We start from the raw sequence: 14516 nt of genomic DNA, 5'->3' as shown, positions 1-14516 counted from the left end.
ACCGGCACCGGGCCGCGGACCGGGGGTTGGGGACCCCTGATCTGGATAGAGAGTCTAGATGGCTGTTTGTTGGAAGTCACCTCTCTGCGTGTTCGTTTCCTCTTGGCCAATCAGTGAATTGATTAAAACAATTATGCCCTGCCATGAGTGCTTAGCAGGTGCTCTGCTCCTGTTACTGAATGTGAACATAGCAAAGATAACAACTAATAATAATTATGGATCATCCATTGGATCCGGATTTACTGCTCTCCTCCCTGGGTTCATCTATGAATAAAGAACTGAGAATTGGTTAACCACCTTCTCCTCTAGGTGGTGCTCTGGGACTGTAAAGCTTGCCCAAAGTTCAACCCTGTCCACCATACATGCCCTGGATGATGTCCTTGGGTGCCTGTATAGGGGGTTTAAACCCCCAACCCCTGGCTCTCCAGGGGTACTCCAACCCTTAGAGCTACGCCAACTCTGAGGATGAACATCCTAACCTGACATCTAAAATTGGAGAGCTTTAATCCTAGCATTTTAACTGCTGTTTGTTTGGGGTTAGAGTTAGGGCTAAGGTCTTTTCTCTCTCTTTTTTGCTGTTCCTTTTTTATTTTAACTATAACATAAACATAAAATACATAAATTAACTGTGTTCCCCACCACCATCTTGCAATAATCCTCTCCTTCCTCCATGTCTCCCATGATGAGCCTGCTTGGGTATGAAGATAATCAGTCAAGACCACCATCACAAGTGAGTTTGATGAGGACACAGCCTTCTCAATCGCTGCTCCCAGACTCTGGAACTCCCTCCCACTGGAAACTCGGCTGACCCCCATCTTTGCTGTCCTTCTGCAAGCAGCCAAAGACCTTTTGTTTCAGACATGTTTCCCCTGAGTGAATAGCTGCCTGAGCAGGTTTTCAAAGAGATTGCTAATGTCTTACTGCTTTGAATGTGAATTCTGTATTGCCTTTGTTTAACATTTCTCACAGTTCTTTGATTTCTTTGATTCTTGTTTGTATTTGTGTGCTTATTGTTTTTAGCTTTAAATATTGTCTTTTAATGATGTAAGCCACCTCAGGTCCTTTTAAAGGAGAAAGGTGAGGTTAAAATATTTTAAATAAATAAATATATATTTGCACATTTTCTCATTCCAAAGAAAATAGGGTGTGTCGGCACAATGAGGCATTGCCTTTAAAAAAATTAATTAACTAGTGTACTACAACTTTTCAGTCTTCACCACTGTTGTGATCATGATTATCAAATTAGCAAGTGCCCCAACTCTTGAAGTTTGTCTAACACACTTTTTGGTGCAGTCTAGCCACTTGTTGGATTCAGGCTTGGTAATGCACGGTGTGGCTACAGAGTCCATAACAGATGACGTCTTGGCTCTAGGTAGACCCAAGGAAGTGCAGTGCCACCTAGTGGCTAAATGATATTATGACATTATCCACAAATCAGCTAAAGATGGTATAAGCAAGAAAGTGGGTGGCTGGGAGAGCAGAGTGTCAAGGACTAAACAGCAAAAAATGATGTAAGCTGCCTTAGGCCCTTTTAAAGGAAAAGTGTAGGGTAAAAATACAAATTTAATAAATAATAAGCAATAAATTTTAGACAAATACTCAAATTTTATTGTTGTGAAGCAGGAGCCAAACAGCTATTTAACAAATAAGCAGGCTGGGACTAATAAGAATGGTTCACACTTCTCCAGTGGGCACTGCCTTCAAATATTTGGGATTGTGAGTGGATTGATGGAAGCAGAAATAATGCCTTATTTTTTGGATTGCTGAGTTATCAAGTCAAAAGATCATCTTCCTCTCTGATTTGACATCTGTCTCGTCAGCCTCTGTGTCTACCTGCACCTTTGTTTCCCCTTATTTTACAGCTTAGAATCCAGACTATGCCGTTACAGACTGGTGTGTACAGGAGACATCTCCGTTGTCACCTTCATGTGTTCCTAATATGTTGTGCACTTATTTTGTGGATCTTGGCCTCCAGACACAGCCAACTGGATAGAACGCAGGCTTGCAGTATTTCTTGGCTTTATTGTTGGCAGGGAGCAGATAAGGTGATCTGGAACACCTTGATGGACCTTCTTCAACATCTGCTTGCAGCTCTAGCACATGGCTCCGAACACACACCTCTTCCTCCATGGCATCCTCCTGAAGATCTCACGACTGACCCAGAACATGCTCCTCCTCCTGCAGAGTGGCACCCTGGCTCAGAGCATACTCCTCTTCCTCCACTGTGGCAGCCTCCCGTTGATCTCGCGCATGGCTCTGCGCATACACCTGTCCCGCTTTGCAGCATTCCCGAAGACCTGCACCCTGGTTTGGAACAGACGCTTCCTCCTCCACATCCTCCGGATGCACCACACCGAGAAGCACTCACTCCTCCTCCACTTCCACATCCTCCTGCACAGCACGACCCACGGAAGGATTCTTCATTTGAATAGTGTCCCCCCGTATTCCCATCACACGAGTCGCCTATGGGGCGTCCCCAATAATCCCGAGGTCCTCCGGATGGGTTGTGGACACAGGATCTGACTCTCGGGTTGCCCCCCTGCTTACATGTGGAGCGGCGGTAGCCGTAGCATCGGTAATTATGTCCTCCTCTCCTTGGGATGTCACATCTGCGGTTGCGACAGCATACACAAGCGGTGTTTTCAGCGTAGTGGAAGGGTTTACGGCGAGTGTCCAACCAAGATCCCGCAGGGTCGTACCATGTTGAGTTCAAGTTGAAGTAAGGTTCTCTGCCAGAAGAATAGATTCTTCTCTCGCACATTGTGAGTGGCTCTGAAAGAGATGAATGTACACACATAAACACATCACAATAATGTTTTAGCAAAGATACATTTTCTCTCATTTTTCTGCTCAAACCACAGTACTCTCTTTGTCTTCCATGTATGTGGTCCACAGCCTTGGACCTCCAGGTGTTCTTGGACTAAAACTCCCAGAAGCCTTCACTACTCCCTGCGCTGGCCAGAATTGTAATTCAAGAACCTCTGGGTCCCAGGGTTGAGAAATGCCATTCATTAATTTTCAATTTGAAATGTGTGAATGAAAAATTAATTCCATATTCCAAATAATACTGAAGAATTGTCTGATTAAAAAAAAAAATCAGAATGCCGCATATTTCCGATTGTTTGGGGAATAAACCTCCCAGATTGGTCTTGGCAGCTAAATGGGTGGTGTATAAATAAAATAAAATAAAATAAAATAAAACTAACCCAACCCAACCCAACTCAACTCAACCCAACCCAACCCAACTCAACCCAACCCAACCCAACCCAACTCAACCCAACCGATCCATCAACCCATCAACCAATAGTCAGTTTTGCTTGAATGGCAATCCATGGCAATCCTTAAGCATTGTCCCTACAACCATGTTAATAATTCTGTGAGATCTTTCTCTCATTCTTTCATCTTCTCTTTGGAGGTCTTGGCTTCAGTTGTCCTTAATACCTGGAAACATTATTTTCCAAAGAGTAGAGCTTCATCGGTGATCTCAAGGGCCTGTAAAAACCATAGAGCTGAAGAGCTCCTTGGGACCACCAAACAGAAAGAGCTTTGTAGTCTGTGACTTCTAAACTCTCCTAAACTTGCTTCGCTGTCTGAAGTCAATGTATCAGAACAGTAGAGTCTGACTTACCTTGCTGGGTGGAGGAGATGTCTGAGGGTTCAAGATCAATGGATGGAAAGCCCAGGTGAGAGAAGGTCCTTTTATATGGTCCCAATGGCTCCTCCTTCCTGAGATGATAGAAAAGCTAGAGAATGTCAGATCAAAAAAAGCCCCTGCTCCCATGCTGCAGCTACTTCTGAGCAGCTGATCCCTGACATATTAGGTAACCATGGCTCTATCTGTGGAGGAACATCTAATGAGTAGTTACGGCGGATCTGTGATGCAGATGTGAAGGCATGTCACTCCTGGAAAGATCAAAGGACTTTGCGAGAATACCGAGGAACACTGGTGGCAAATGATTGGATGGGAGCCTTGAGGAATCAAATAGGTACCCATGACAAACCAATATCTCTTTAGCAATTCCGTCCAGAACCATGCCAAGCTCTTATCCAAATTAATGTATGGCACCTCGTGAAAAGTGACAAGGACATTATTAATCCCAGGTCATGTGGAGTGACACTGGAAGAGAGTCTCGTTGGTTAATACATGATGGTCAAGGGGAGAAATGTGTAACTAAGCTAAAATATAATAGTACTACTACTGCTGAATCATAGAGTCCAGTCCCTATCAACTTGTCTAACTTGCAGCCTCTGGTTTTGCAACCAGATGTCTAAGCCTCTGAACTATCATAGATGAGGACATTATGTAAATAAACCAGATGAGCATTTTAGGGAAAAGGACCATGCAAAAAATGAGCGCAGCCATCCACAAGGAAAGACAAAAAAATGGTCTAGTAATGCAATACCCAAAAAGGATGGGAAGTACCCGTTACTGGAAATTGGAGAAAAGGCATGAAATTCAAGAGTAGTGTTTTCAGATGCTTAGGTTAAGAATAGCTCAGTGGTTTAGCTATCTGGCTGGAGAGTCAGAGGTTGGGAGTTTGATTCCCCTTTCGGGCAGAGAGCCAGCCTGGATAGCCTTGGGCAAACTGCACAGTCCTAGGGCACCCCCCGGAAGAACGAATGGGTCAAACACTTCTGAGTAGTCTCTACCTGGAAAAAGGTCTCCCATAAGTTAGGACTGACTTGATGGCACAAGATGATAGGGGTGGTGATGGAATTAAGGAAGAAGAGATTGAGGAGGAAAAAAAGGTGGCATCACTGAGCCCAGCTAGATGGCTCTTTTCATTATCTCAGTGGTCCCCAACCTTGGGGCCTCCAGATGTTCTTGGACTTCAACTCCCAGAAATCTTGGCCAACAGAGGTGATGGTGAAGGCTTCTGGGAGTTGTAGTCCAAGAACATCTGGAGGCCCAAGGTTGGGGACCACTGCATTATCTTTCTCCCATAGCTAAATTGTTAAGATTCCAAGTTCTTTGCATCCCAAGTATAAAGAAAGTTGCAAGTCGTCATCATCATCACCGTCACCAGACTTATCGTTATCTTCCTGATCTTGAGGAAATCCCTTTGCTCCCATGCACAAGGATCCATTTTCTCTTGTGTTGGTGGGTTCCCAATCACACAGGCCAGTCACGTGTCTCAACTCAAGGAACATCTGTTGAACATGTGCCATTCCTTAGCAATATAACAATCACTCGTTGCACAAGGTGTCCCTCTTGCGACACATGGATTGGGTAATGGCTGGTTGGGATACCTCCAGTCAATCTGTGGTGAGGGTGGAACCGATGGGATGTTCACTGTGGTGAGTAAAACAGACATGTCATGGATTGGAATGGTATCGTCAGTCCGTCGCGTGGATGCGGTTGTCTGCACATGAAAGATGAAGATGTCTGGTGGATTGGTGTGACATCACTAGGCTTTGGTTTTAATGAAGCAACATGTAGATTTTTGCTGCTTACAGTTTTTTCCCCCAATGAGGATTGGAACTCTTGTTTTCCTAGCTGTTGACGGTGTTCAGAAAAGAGTCTGGATCATTCTGGACCCAGAGATGAATATCTCTCACTCTTGAGTTTAATGGATTTGGTTGACTCTTCCCACCATCATGTCCTCTTTCCAATCTTTATTCCAAGTCTTCACTTCTTCCTATACTGAAGTTCTTACATTTCTGAGACAATTGCCTCAAGCTAAGAAATCACGACAGATTGTGTACGGGATCACTCAAATCACTGTAAATGAGGTAACGGCTGAAATCCTTTTTGTTTCTTATGCAGGCAGAAGGCAGATGATGTGACACCCACTTGCTGGCAATTAAAGAGTCCATGGCCCAGGACTCCTGAGCCAGCAGCTATGCACCCAAGAATTGCAACAGCGACTCTTTAATTGCCTCTTGGAGGAAACCCTGTTGTGCAGCTCTGTGTGAGCAATAGTGATGATTAGAAAAGGCCATGAACTGGGAAACTGCTGGTTTATGATGGATCATGGATTGTGGCTACCCACGAACCACAAATCATAAACAATCACAACCCCACTGAAAAACAAACCAGTTTGGGGTTTGTTTTTTGGGTTCATGCCTGCAGGCGCCTTGTTCTGTTAAAATGGGATCTCCACAAACCGAACCATGAACCAGCCCAGTTTGTGTTTTTTTTTCCAGGTCCGTGGTCCAGTTCATGCCCGTTTCTAGTAATGATATCATCACCCATGATAAATTGCCCCTGATTTTAGGCCATTCCCTGCTGATCCAAGGAGATTTGGGGGGATGCGGAAAGCAATGAAGTCATATTTACTCCAGAATCACTAAAGGAAGACTTTAATCCTGCCACCACTGACAGCATCACCATTTCACCTGCAGAGCTGGGCTACAGGATTCTGGCTTTTGTCTGTGCAACAGGTGGTGTTTATGGTATTTTCTTAACTTGAGTCAACCAGCCTCCCAAAGTTACGCTGTTTGTGCCCTACCGACGTAGCTACTTGAGTGGATTTGGGCCAATATATCTTAGTATGTGTCTCTATTTATATATTTGACTTCTATAACACTTCCACCAACCAACAAAGCACACAGGGACATTGTTTAAACCATACACTGTTTAGCTGTTCATATTTAAAAGTGCGTACACAGTTTTATGCCTACTTATTTCTACGAAATACTCCCTAAGCCTTGGCAAATGGCAAAGGTTTAAGATCATGTGTCTTCATTTTGGCAACTGTTGGGGAAGGCTTACCCCAGTTCCCTGGCTCTCTCTCTCTCTCTCTCTCTCTCTCTGTGTGTGTGTATGTGTGTGTGTGTGAAAATGGAACACAGAGTGAATCTTAGGAGCAAAACCACAAAACTTTGTTCCTTCCAAAAACAAGAGAAACATCAAAACACACACAGAAGATGTGTAAAGAGTTTCTCCCCAAAAATTAAGCAGTGGCTCTTTTTATACTTCTAAATGGAGTTACTCAAAGTACAAGCTGCATATCAGTGCCTCCATGATTAACTGTTTTGGCAAATTAAATTGGTCCACTTTTTTTAAATTGGAGGGTCGTTATGAACTGAACTTGGTTTTTGAAACTGGAAAGGATTTTCTGGGTTTGTGGGAATGGTTGATGTGGCATGTTGCAGGCCCTGGAGGTGGAGGAGAAATGGCGTGATCCTTCCGAAGCTGCCCACCATTTCTCTAAAAGTACACTCAGAGGAATTGGACTTGGACTTTTTAAATGTGTTGATTTAATTATGTGATTGCTTTGATGACTATTTTCAATGATGTTTTATAACTGCTTATAAGCCGCCTCGAGTAGACTTTGTCTAGAGGGGCGGGGTAGAAATTGAATAATAAATAAAATAAATTCACAAAAACTTGTGCTGTAAGAACTCGGTTTCGTGGCAACAAAATGGTGTATGCCATCTTTCAGCCTAATTTGGCTACCCCTTCAAAAAAGGGTTCATATTCTAGATAAAAGAAAATGAGGTATTTTTTCCCCTTAAAGAAAGTGTGGGAGACAGCAAAACGGACAGGTCTCTACTGTGCTCAACACATTAAAGACTCTAATTACCATGTGTCGGTGCAACCTCGTGCAAACAGTGTTCAAGGCCTATGACGGACTATTAATGAAAACGAAGAAGAGTAAAGTAAAATATGTACATGGACATGTTGAATTACGTGCCTTGGATTTTGCCCAGGAGATTTCGGGCTTACATATTTGAGGTTCGAAATGAATTCATACAATTAGCTCTACCTGAAGCATCGGAATAAGAAGACAAATCATGCCTTATGGAGCAATATATGATTGTGGTTTAAGAAGGGAGATCTGTGACAGACAGCTGTTCACAACAAGTTTTATTTTATTGTGCATACCGTGCTTAAAGAATAAGACAAGGCAGAATAAATATCTGTGATTAATTTACAGTCAATAAATATTGCTTGAGAAAAAACACAGAATGTACCAAAGATCAAAGTTTTGCTTCAGTTAGGTATCTTAATAGACTGCACATCCCATTTTCTAGCGCACTCTATACTTAAAATACTATACATTCCACTCTTGGAGCATCTTCAAATGATTAGATCCATCTTGTTTCGGGGAGTTAAAGACTAAATCAAATCCAATGGTCTGTCCAGGATTTCCAAAAGCCAGCTTGAAAAACTGGAGAAGAATGAATGCAAGTCTCTCAATAAGATTAACTTCCTAAAACAACCACAGGCAAGAATTAAAGCTTATTTTGGCTTTGTTTTGGAGATTAGGTAAACTTTTATTCCAGAGCCTCCAACTGGTACCCAGGACTCATGAGCGGTGGCTGGTGGTTTTAGTGTTAACAGAGTGGCCAATCGTCTTCGGGTTTTGATCCAAACTTTACAGGATTAATATGAAGAGATGAACCCTACTCCCAAGACCTCAATACTTGGAACAGCTCCTTGAAAGTTCGGGTGAAAACTCAATTCACTTGCATTGCTAATGTTGGACCGACAAGCTTCCCCCAGCGTTGATAACACACAAACGTCCAGCCGTGTTCTTTCTACGAACTTGGGATGGTTCACTGAATTAAAATCACAAGACATTTTAAATCAAAGGATCCTTTCTCTAACAGGATGTAGAAGCAGATGGAACCATGAGAAAAAGCAAGATTTAATAGACCCTTTTTCCTAATGGGATGCAGAAGCTGGTAGGACCCCCAAGAAGATAAAGGAAACAGTTTTTGAATGTTGATTATGGTGGTTTCTTTAGGATGTTTTCCTAGTAGCTACTTCATCAGAATATTTCTGGTGGCTCGGCCCAGTTTTAGGACCACAGAAGTGATAGGTTCTTTGATGGTTGCATGTCTTGAATGATCTTCTAGACCATATAGTTGGTTGAGTGAAGTGTCTTGTTCATGGGACGCACAGCTATGGTGTAACCTATCTTCTGTTCTAGGAGACAGGTCTGCTCTACTGGAGGACAGCACTGTTCAACTGGACTTCAACATTTTTGCTGAGGTGGCCTGCATTGTTGAACTGGTAGGCAGCACTGTTGAATGGGAGGACAATGTTTTTGTGGAGGTCGGCAGCAGGGTTGAACTGGACAACAAGGCTTTTGTGCTGGCGGGCAGTACTTCTGCTGGGGTGGGCAGCAGGGTTGAACCGGAGGAGAGTACTTCTGCTGGGGTGGACAGCAGGATTGAACCGGAGGAGAGTACTTCTGCTGGGGTGGGCAGCAGGACTGAAGTGCAGGTGAGTACTTCTGCTGAGGTGGGCAGCAGGACTGAAGCGGAGGAGAGTACTTCTGCTGGGGTGGGCAGGAGGACTGAAGTGGAGGAGAGTACTTCTGCTGAGGTGGGCAGCAGGACTGAAGCGGAGGAGAGTACTTCTGCTGAGGTGGGCAGCAGGACTGAAGCGGAGGAGAGTACTTCTGCTGAGGTGTGCAGGAGGACTGAAGCGGAGGAGAGTACTTCTGCTGAGGTGGGCAGCAGGACTGAAGCGGAGGAGAGTACTTCTGCTGAGGTGGGCAGCAGGACTGAAGCGGAGGAGAGTACTTCTGCTGGGGTGGGCAGCAGGGTTGAACCGGAGGAGAGTACTTCTGCTGGGGTGGGCAGCAGGACTGAAGCGGAGGAGAGTACTTCTGCTGAGGTGGGCAGCAGGATTGAACTGGAGGAGAGTACTTCTGCTGAGGTGGGCAGCAGGACTGAACTGGAGGAGAGTACTTCTGCTGAGGTGGGCAGCAGGACTGAAGCGGAGGAGAGTACTTCTTCTGGGGTGGGCAGCAGGGTTGAACAGGTGGACAGCACTTCTTCTGAGGTGTGCAGCAGGGTTGAACTGGCCGACAAGACTTTTGTGCTGGCGGGCAGTACTTCTGCTGAGGTGGGCAGCATGGTTGAACCGGAGGACAATATTTTTGCTGGGGTGGGCGATACTTTTGCACGGGCGGACAATACTGTTGAGTTGATGTCCCACAGCATCCCATGTCCAATCCAGATGTCACAGGGGAGCAGCAGGATGCCCCCGATCCACCGCATGATGGCTCAAAGCAGACCGATCGCCCTCTCCCACATGGCTCGGCCCATACAGATCTCCCATAATCATTGCAGGAGCCCACATAATCACCACATCCGGAATTATACATCTCCTGGGGTCGTAGATATGACCTGCTGAAAAAAACATGGAAGGAGATGATTACAGGTGGAAGCAGGCAGTTATTATAGAGGGGGAAAACCTGTGTTATTTCAAAGTAGCTTGACATGTGGTGTCACAAACATTCAAGGCTAGGAACATGTCTGGCTCATTTGACCGACTGATCCATTGATCATCTGTACGTTTTTGAAAATGCCCAGCTTCGGATTTGCTATTTAGATCTTCACTTCAGTTGACCAAGAGATACTAGGGATCATGGAAGCTGAGATGTTAAATTCTTGCTGAAGTCTTCATTCCAATTGATTTAGGCCGTCTCAACGTGGTGAAAGACTTCAGCAAAGAATTGACAAGCACTGCGAAGTTGCTCTCCAAGAGAGAAAAGCTAGATTCGTGCAAATCTGTACAAATTTCCTTTGGACAGAACTAGCCACCTTTCTCTTTAAGGATCAACACTCATGTTCACACACAAAGCATGCATAAAAGGACAGAACGGCTTTGTAAAAACAAACATTCAAAATCAAGAGAGGCCACCTGGGGCAGACCAGGTATGACCCTGACACTCGGATTACCCAACACAGAAAATTGGCCCAACTTCCACCAGGTTTCCCATGCCATCATACCACGTTCATTTGACGTGTGCTCAGCAAAACCATCCTCCGTTGCCAATGCATTTAAAACAGAAACAAAGACAATTAAGATCACGAGCTGACTCTTAACTGCTAGTTGTGCTAGAGTAGACCTTTGGATCCATGAAGCTTCTGTTAAGTGTCAACTGAACCAAACCGATTGGCTCAATGAATCTACTCTACTGGGAGTGAACTGATTGGATTTAGCCTCAGATGAGACAATTTATGCTCCATCTTTTCACTTTTCAAAGAAACCCTCAGTTCTTCACAACCTATGATTGGGTTACAGTATTTTTTTTCCAAGTTATTATTGCTCCTGGCACCCAAAGCGGCCAACCAAATTGGACTTACCTGCTAAGCTGGTAGAATATGGATGTCTCTAAAGAAGTCACGAAGATTACAGCGATAAGGGCCGTTCTTATAGGCTTTTGAGGAAGCCCTTGTGATTGGCCAACTCAGGTCGTGACTCTCCAGCACTCCATGTAAAACAATTATAACTGCCTCATCTCCCTTGCGCCTGCTTTACGTATCACCAGTCTTCCCATTTGTCACCTCTCTTTTGCTGGTAAGCTTTCCCAGTTTCTGCATTTCTCAAGAGCTTATTCATCTAGAGATCAGGAGGCCAAGATCCACCCACTTACCTTAGGAAGCTACCAAAGAGAAAGATGACAAATTAGATAAGCTTACTGGTACAAAGTGCCATCTGGGTCAGAGTTAACGAAGAGGTGAGTTTTTTGTTTTTTGTTTTTAAACCCAACCTCCTAGTTCTTATCTGCATGTCTTGATCACCTAGTAGTGATGGTACAGCCAGAGAACTAGGTCATCATGAGAAAGCAATCAGAGAAATATGAGCCAAACACATAAGTTCAGTCAGAAGGCCTCGTCAGTGCCAGCGTCATGGGCACAATAATGGACTTCGTCATTTTTCATGGCGCTGGCACATGTCAAATTTCAGGTGACATGTTCTACAACACCAGTGGCTATGTTATGTAATGTTCATGTTATAGACAAAGATAACACTCTTGTCTCTCACCTCCATACCATCCAAGAACAAGCTCTAAGGTCTGTGACCCTTGGTTTTTTCCAAAATGATTTTCTTTTAAAAATTCAACTTTGTCTATAATTTGTTTCTTTTCAGAATTTGCCCTTCTGAGAAAATGTTGTCTTTTCAAAAATTGCTGTTCTCCAAAATTGTTTTCTTTTCAAAATTCCTTTTGTCTAAAATTCTTTTTTCAAAGTTCACCTTTCCCTAACATTCTTTTCCAAATTTGCCCTTCTGTGAAATTCTTTTCTTTCCAAAATTTGCCTTTCTACACAATTCTTTTCTTTCCAAAATAAAAGTTCTTCAAAATTATTTTAATTTGGAAATTTGCCTTTCTCCAAAATGGATTTCTTTCCAAAACTTCTATTCTTTTTGAAATCTATCATTCTCCAAAACTATTTTCTTTTCAAAATTTGCCCTGCCTCACAATTACCATATTTTCCCATGTACAAGACACCCCCATGTATAAGGCGTCCACCGATTTTCTAATCCAAAATTAAGAAATCTAGGTGGGGCTTAGCAAGTGTAGGGGGAAAGGGATCGAAGCGCTGCAGGATCGCTTTGATCCCTGCTATCCCCTCCACTTGTTTTTGTTCTCTCCTCAGCTTGCTTCCATGTATAAGATGACCCTCAAGTTTTAGTCTAAAGATTTTGGACAAAACTATAGTCTTATACACTGAAAATACGGTATTTTCTTTTCAAAATTAACTTTTCTCCAAAATTCTCTCCCCTCTCCAACTTCAACCTTCTTTGAAATTCTTGTCTCGCTTTCTACCAGATTTTCTTTTCTGTCCAATAGAGTGAGCATGGTCAGAACGATTATAGTAGACATTTCCAGTGCAGCACTAGGTGGTACCCTGAGATTTGGGTGTGTTAGAAATACTTGAATGGAAACAAATAAACAAAGACAACAATCCCATCATCATTTATTAGCTTTGTGAGCTGGGCCAATATCTGAACCACAAGAACAGCAGGATATTTAGGTTTTGATTTACAAATGGAACAGAAAAGGGGAAGGAAAGGCTGAGGAATCACATCAGAAAAGGTGAGAGTGTGGAGGTATATTTCTTTTAAGGATTGTGGTTTGCCACCTAATTTCCCAGAGTGACTCATCTAAGTGTCTTAATTACAGCATTCAGCTGTTTCAGCTCTGGGAAGATCGTTTACATAATCAGAATGGAAGAAAAGAAAAAAAAAGAAATGTATGAGCAATAGGAAAAAGTCCACAAAAATAAGTCAGTAATACTCAGGTGACTCTGGATCTACCCTCTTGTGAACCGCCTAGCAGGAAGAAAACGTTCCTCGTCTAGCTTTACAACTCACCAATGAGAATTTCTGTCTGCAAGTACGAATCCCAGAATAGGGAATTATGGACTTAGTAATAAAAGGACTTTGGAATCTCCATACTGAGATACACGTTATGTTGTGCCACCTAATGGTCAAAAGACAAAGTTGTTCCATTGTAAGGACTGTAATAGAGAGTGCTCAGTTGAGTGTCTGCCAGGTGTGTTGGGTGATTCAAAAGGGCTGCCAGACTGAGAGCAGCTTATAATGAATGAACCTTGTTATTCTTTCACCTTACTGGAATAACCATGTACATTTCGAACACCGGCTTCATGCCTTCCTCAAGAGATCATCTGAGAAAGGAATGCTCCCTCTGATCCTAGTGAACCCTGTAATTATGGGCAATCCTGCAATTGTTATTTATATTTTAAAACAAACACACAAGCAACCCTTTCCTTATTTTTCTTTCTTTATTTTTTGCTCTATCTTCTGTCTTGTAAATTGTTTCGGAAGATATCTTATGTAATAATTCTTGTGTTTTTTTAAATTTGCTGTTATGTCGTATTGGAAGCCGCCTTGAGCGGTCGTAGGACCAGATGGGCAAGGTACAAATAAAATGAATGAATGAATGAATGAATGAATGAATGAATGAATGAATGAATGAATGAATGAATGAATGAATGAATGAATAAACCCTGCTCATTAAATGCAGGTCTACATTAAATGCCCAGTGTTCTTTGGCAGGACTATTTAGGTAGAGTATGATGGAGGTATTTCTCTCCTTGATCTTTTGGGTCTGGGTTTGAAAAACTCCTATTTTCCAGAGGTTTTGATCCCACCATCTTTTATCATTAACTATGCCAGGTAACAGCGTTATGTGTCTAGTCGCTTTGGCCATGTGACCACGGAAGATTGTCTACGGACAAAACACTGGCTCTGCGGCTTGGAGACAGGGATGAGCACCGTGTCTTAGAGTCGGACATGACTGGACTAAATGTCTAGGGGAACCTTTACCTTTATGCCAGGTAGAGTGAAATCCAAAGCATCCAGAAGACATTGTCCTCAATCCCTGGATTGGGACCGCCTTGCCCCAAAAGCTAGTATTCAAGCGATCAAGCGATTTAGAGGCACACATACACAGGCACAAGTACCACTTAGTTCAAAATATAATGTAAGGCGTTGTGACACCCATTTTGCCAGCGGTTTTCCTTTAGGCTAAAACTGTGCTCCGTCCTAAAAGACCAGCAGTACAACCGGCTCTCTTTAATGATGGAGGGAGAAGTTGCTAATGAAATAGATTGCAGAACATGTGTTTTTCCATTCCAACCCAGGACAAGCAGAACATTCCAAAAAAAGGTGGAGACATGAAAGAGGACTATAAAGCAAATTTTTTGATACTTTCCAATTTTATTATCATGGGGATGAGAGGAAGAAAGCGACATGTAGATATTCTTCAATAGGATGAACCATTCCAGATCTCAAGAACTTA

General features: G+C 43.1%; 1 protein-coding gene across 1 annotated transcript; it reads right to left on the bottom strand.

Moving 5' to 3' along the window:
* Window positions 1-546: 546 nt before the first annotated feature.
* On the bottom strand, window positions 547-3483 carry LOC144584939 (uncharacterized). The gene has a single exon (XM_078382226.1). It carries the CDS (start codon window positions 2840-2842, stop codon window positions 2075-2077), a length of 768 nt encoding a protein of 255 aa, XP_078238352.1. The 5' UTR covers window positions 2843-3483; the 3' UTR covers window positions 547-2074.
* Window positions 3484-14516: the final 11033 nt, after the last annotated feature.

This window comes from Pogona vitticeps, chromosome 15 (assembly GCF_051106095.1).
Source record: "Pogona vitticeps strain Pit_001003342236 chromosome 15, PviZW2.1, whole genome shotgun sequence".
Classification (NCBI taxonomy): Eukaryota; Metazoa; Chordata; class Lepidosauria; order Squamata; family Agamidae; genus Pogona; species Pogona vitticeps.
Note: the sequence above shows the minus strand (reverse complement) of the source record. Positions and strands in the feature narration are given on the sequence as shown.

Bases quoted from the DNA above. Each gene is read 5' to 3' on its own strand.
- LOC144584939 (XM_078382226.1), bottom strand. From the start codon at position 2,842: ATGAGAGAAAATGTATCTTTGCTAAAACATTATTGTGATGTGTTTATG.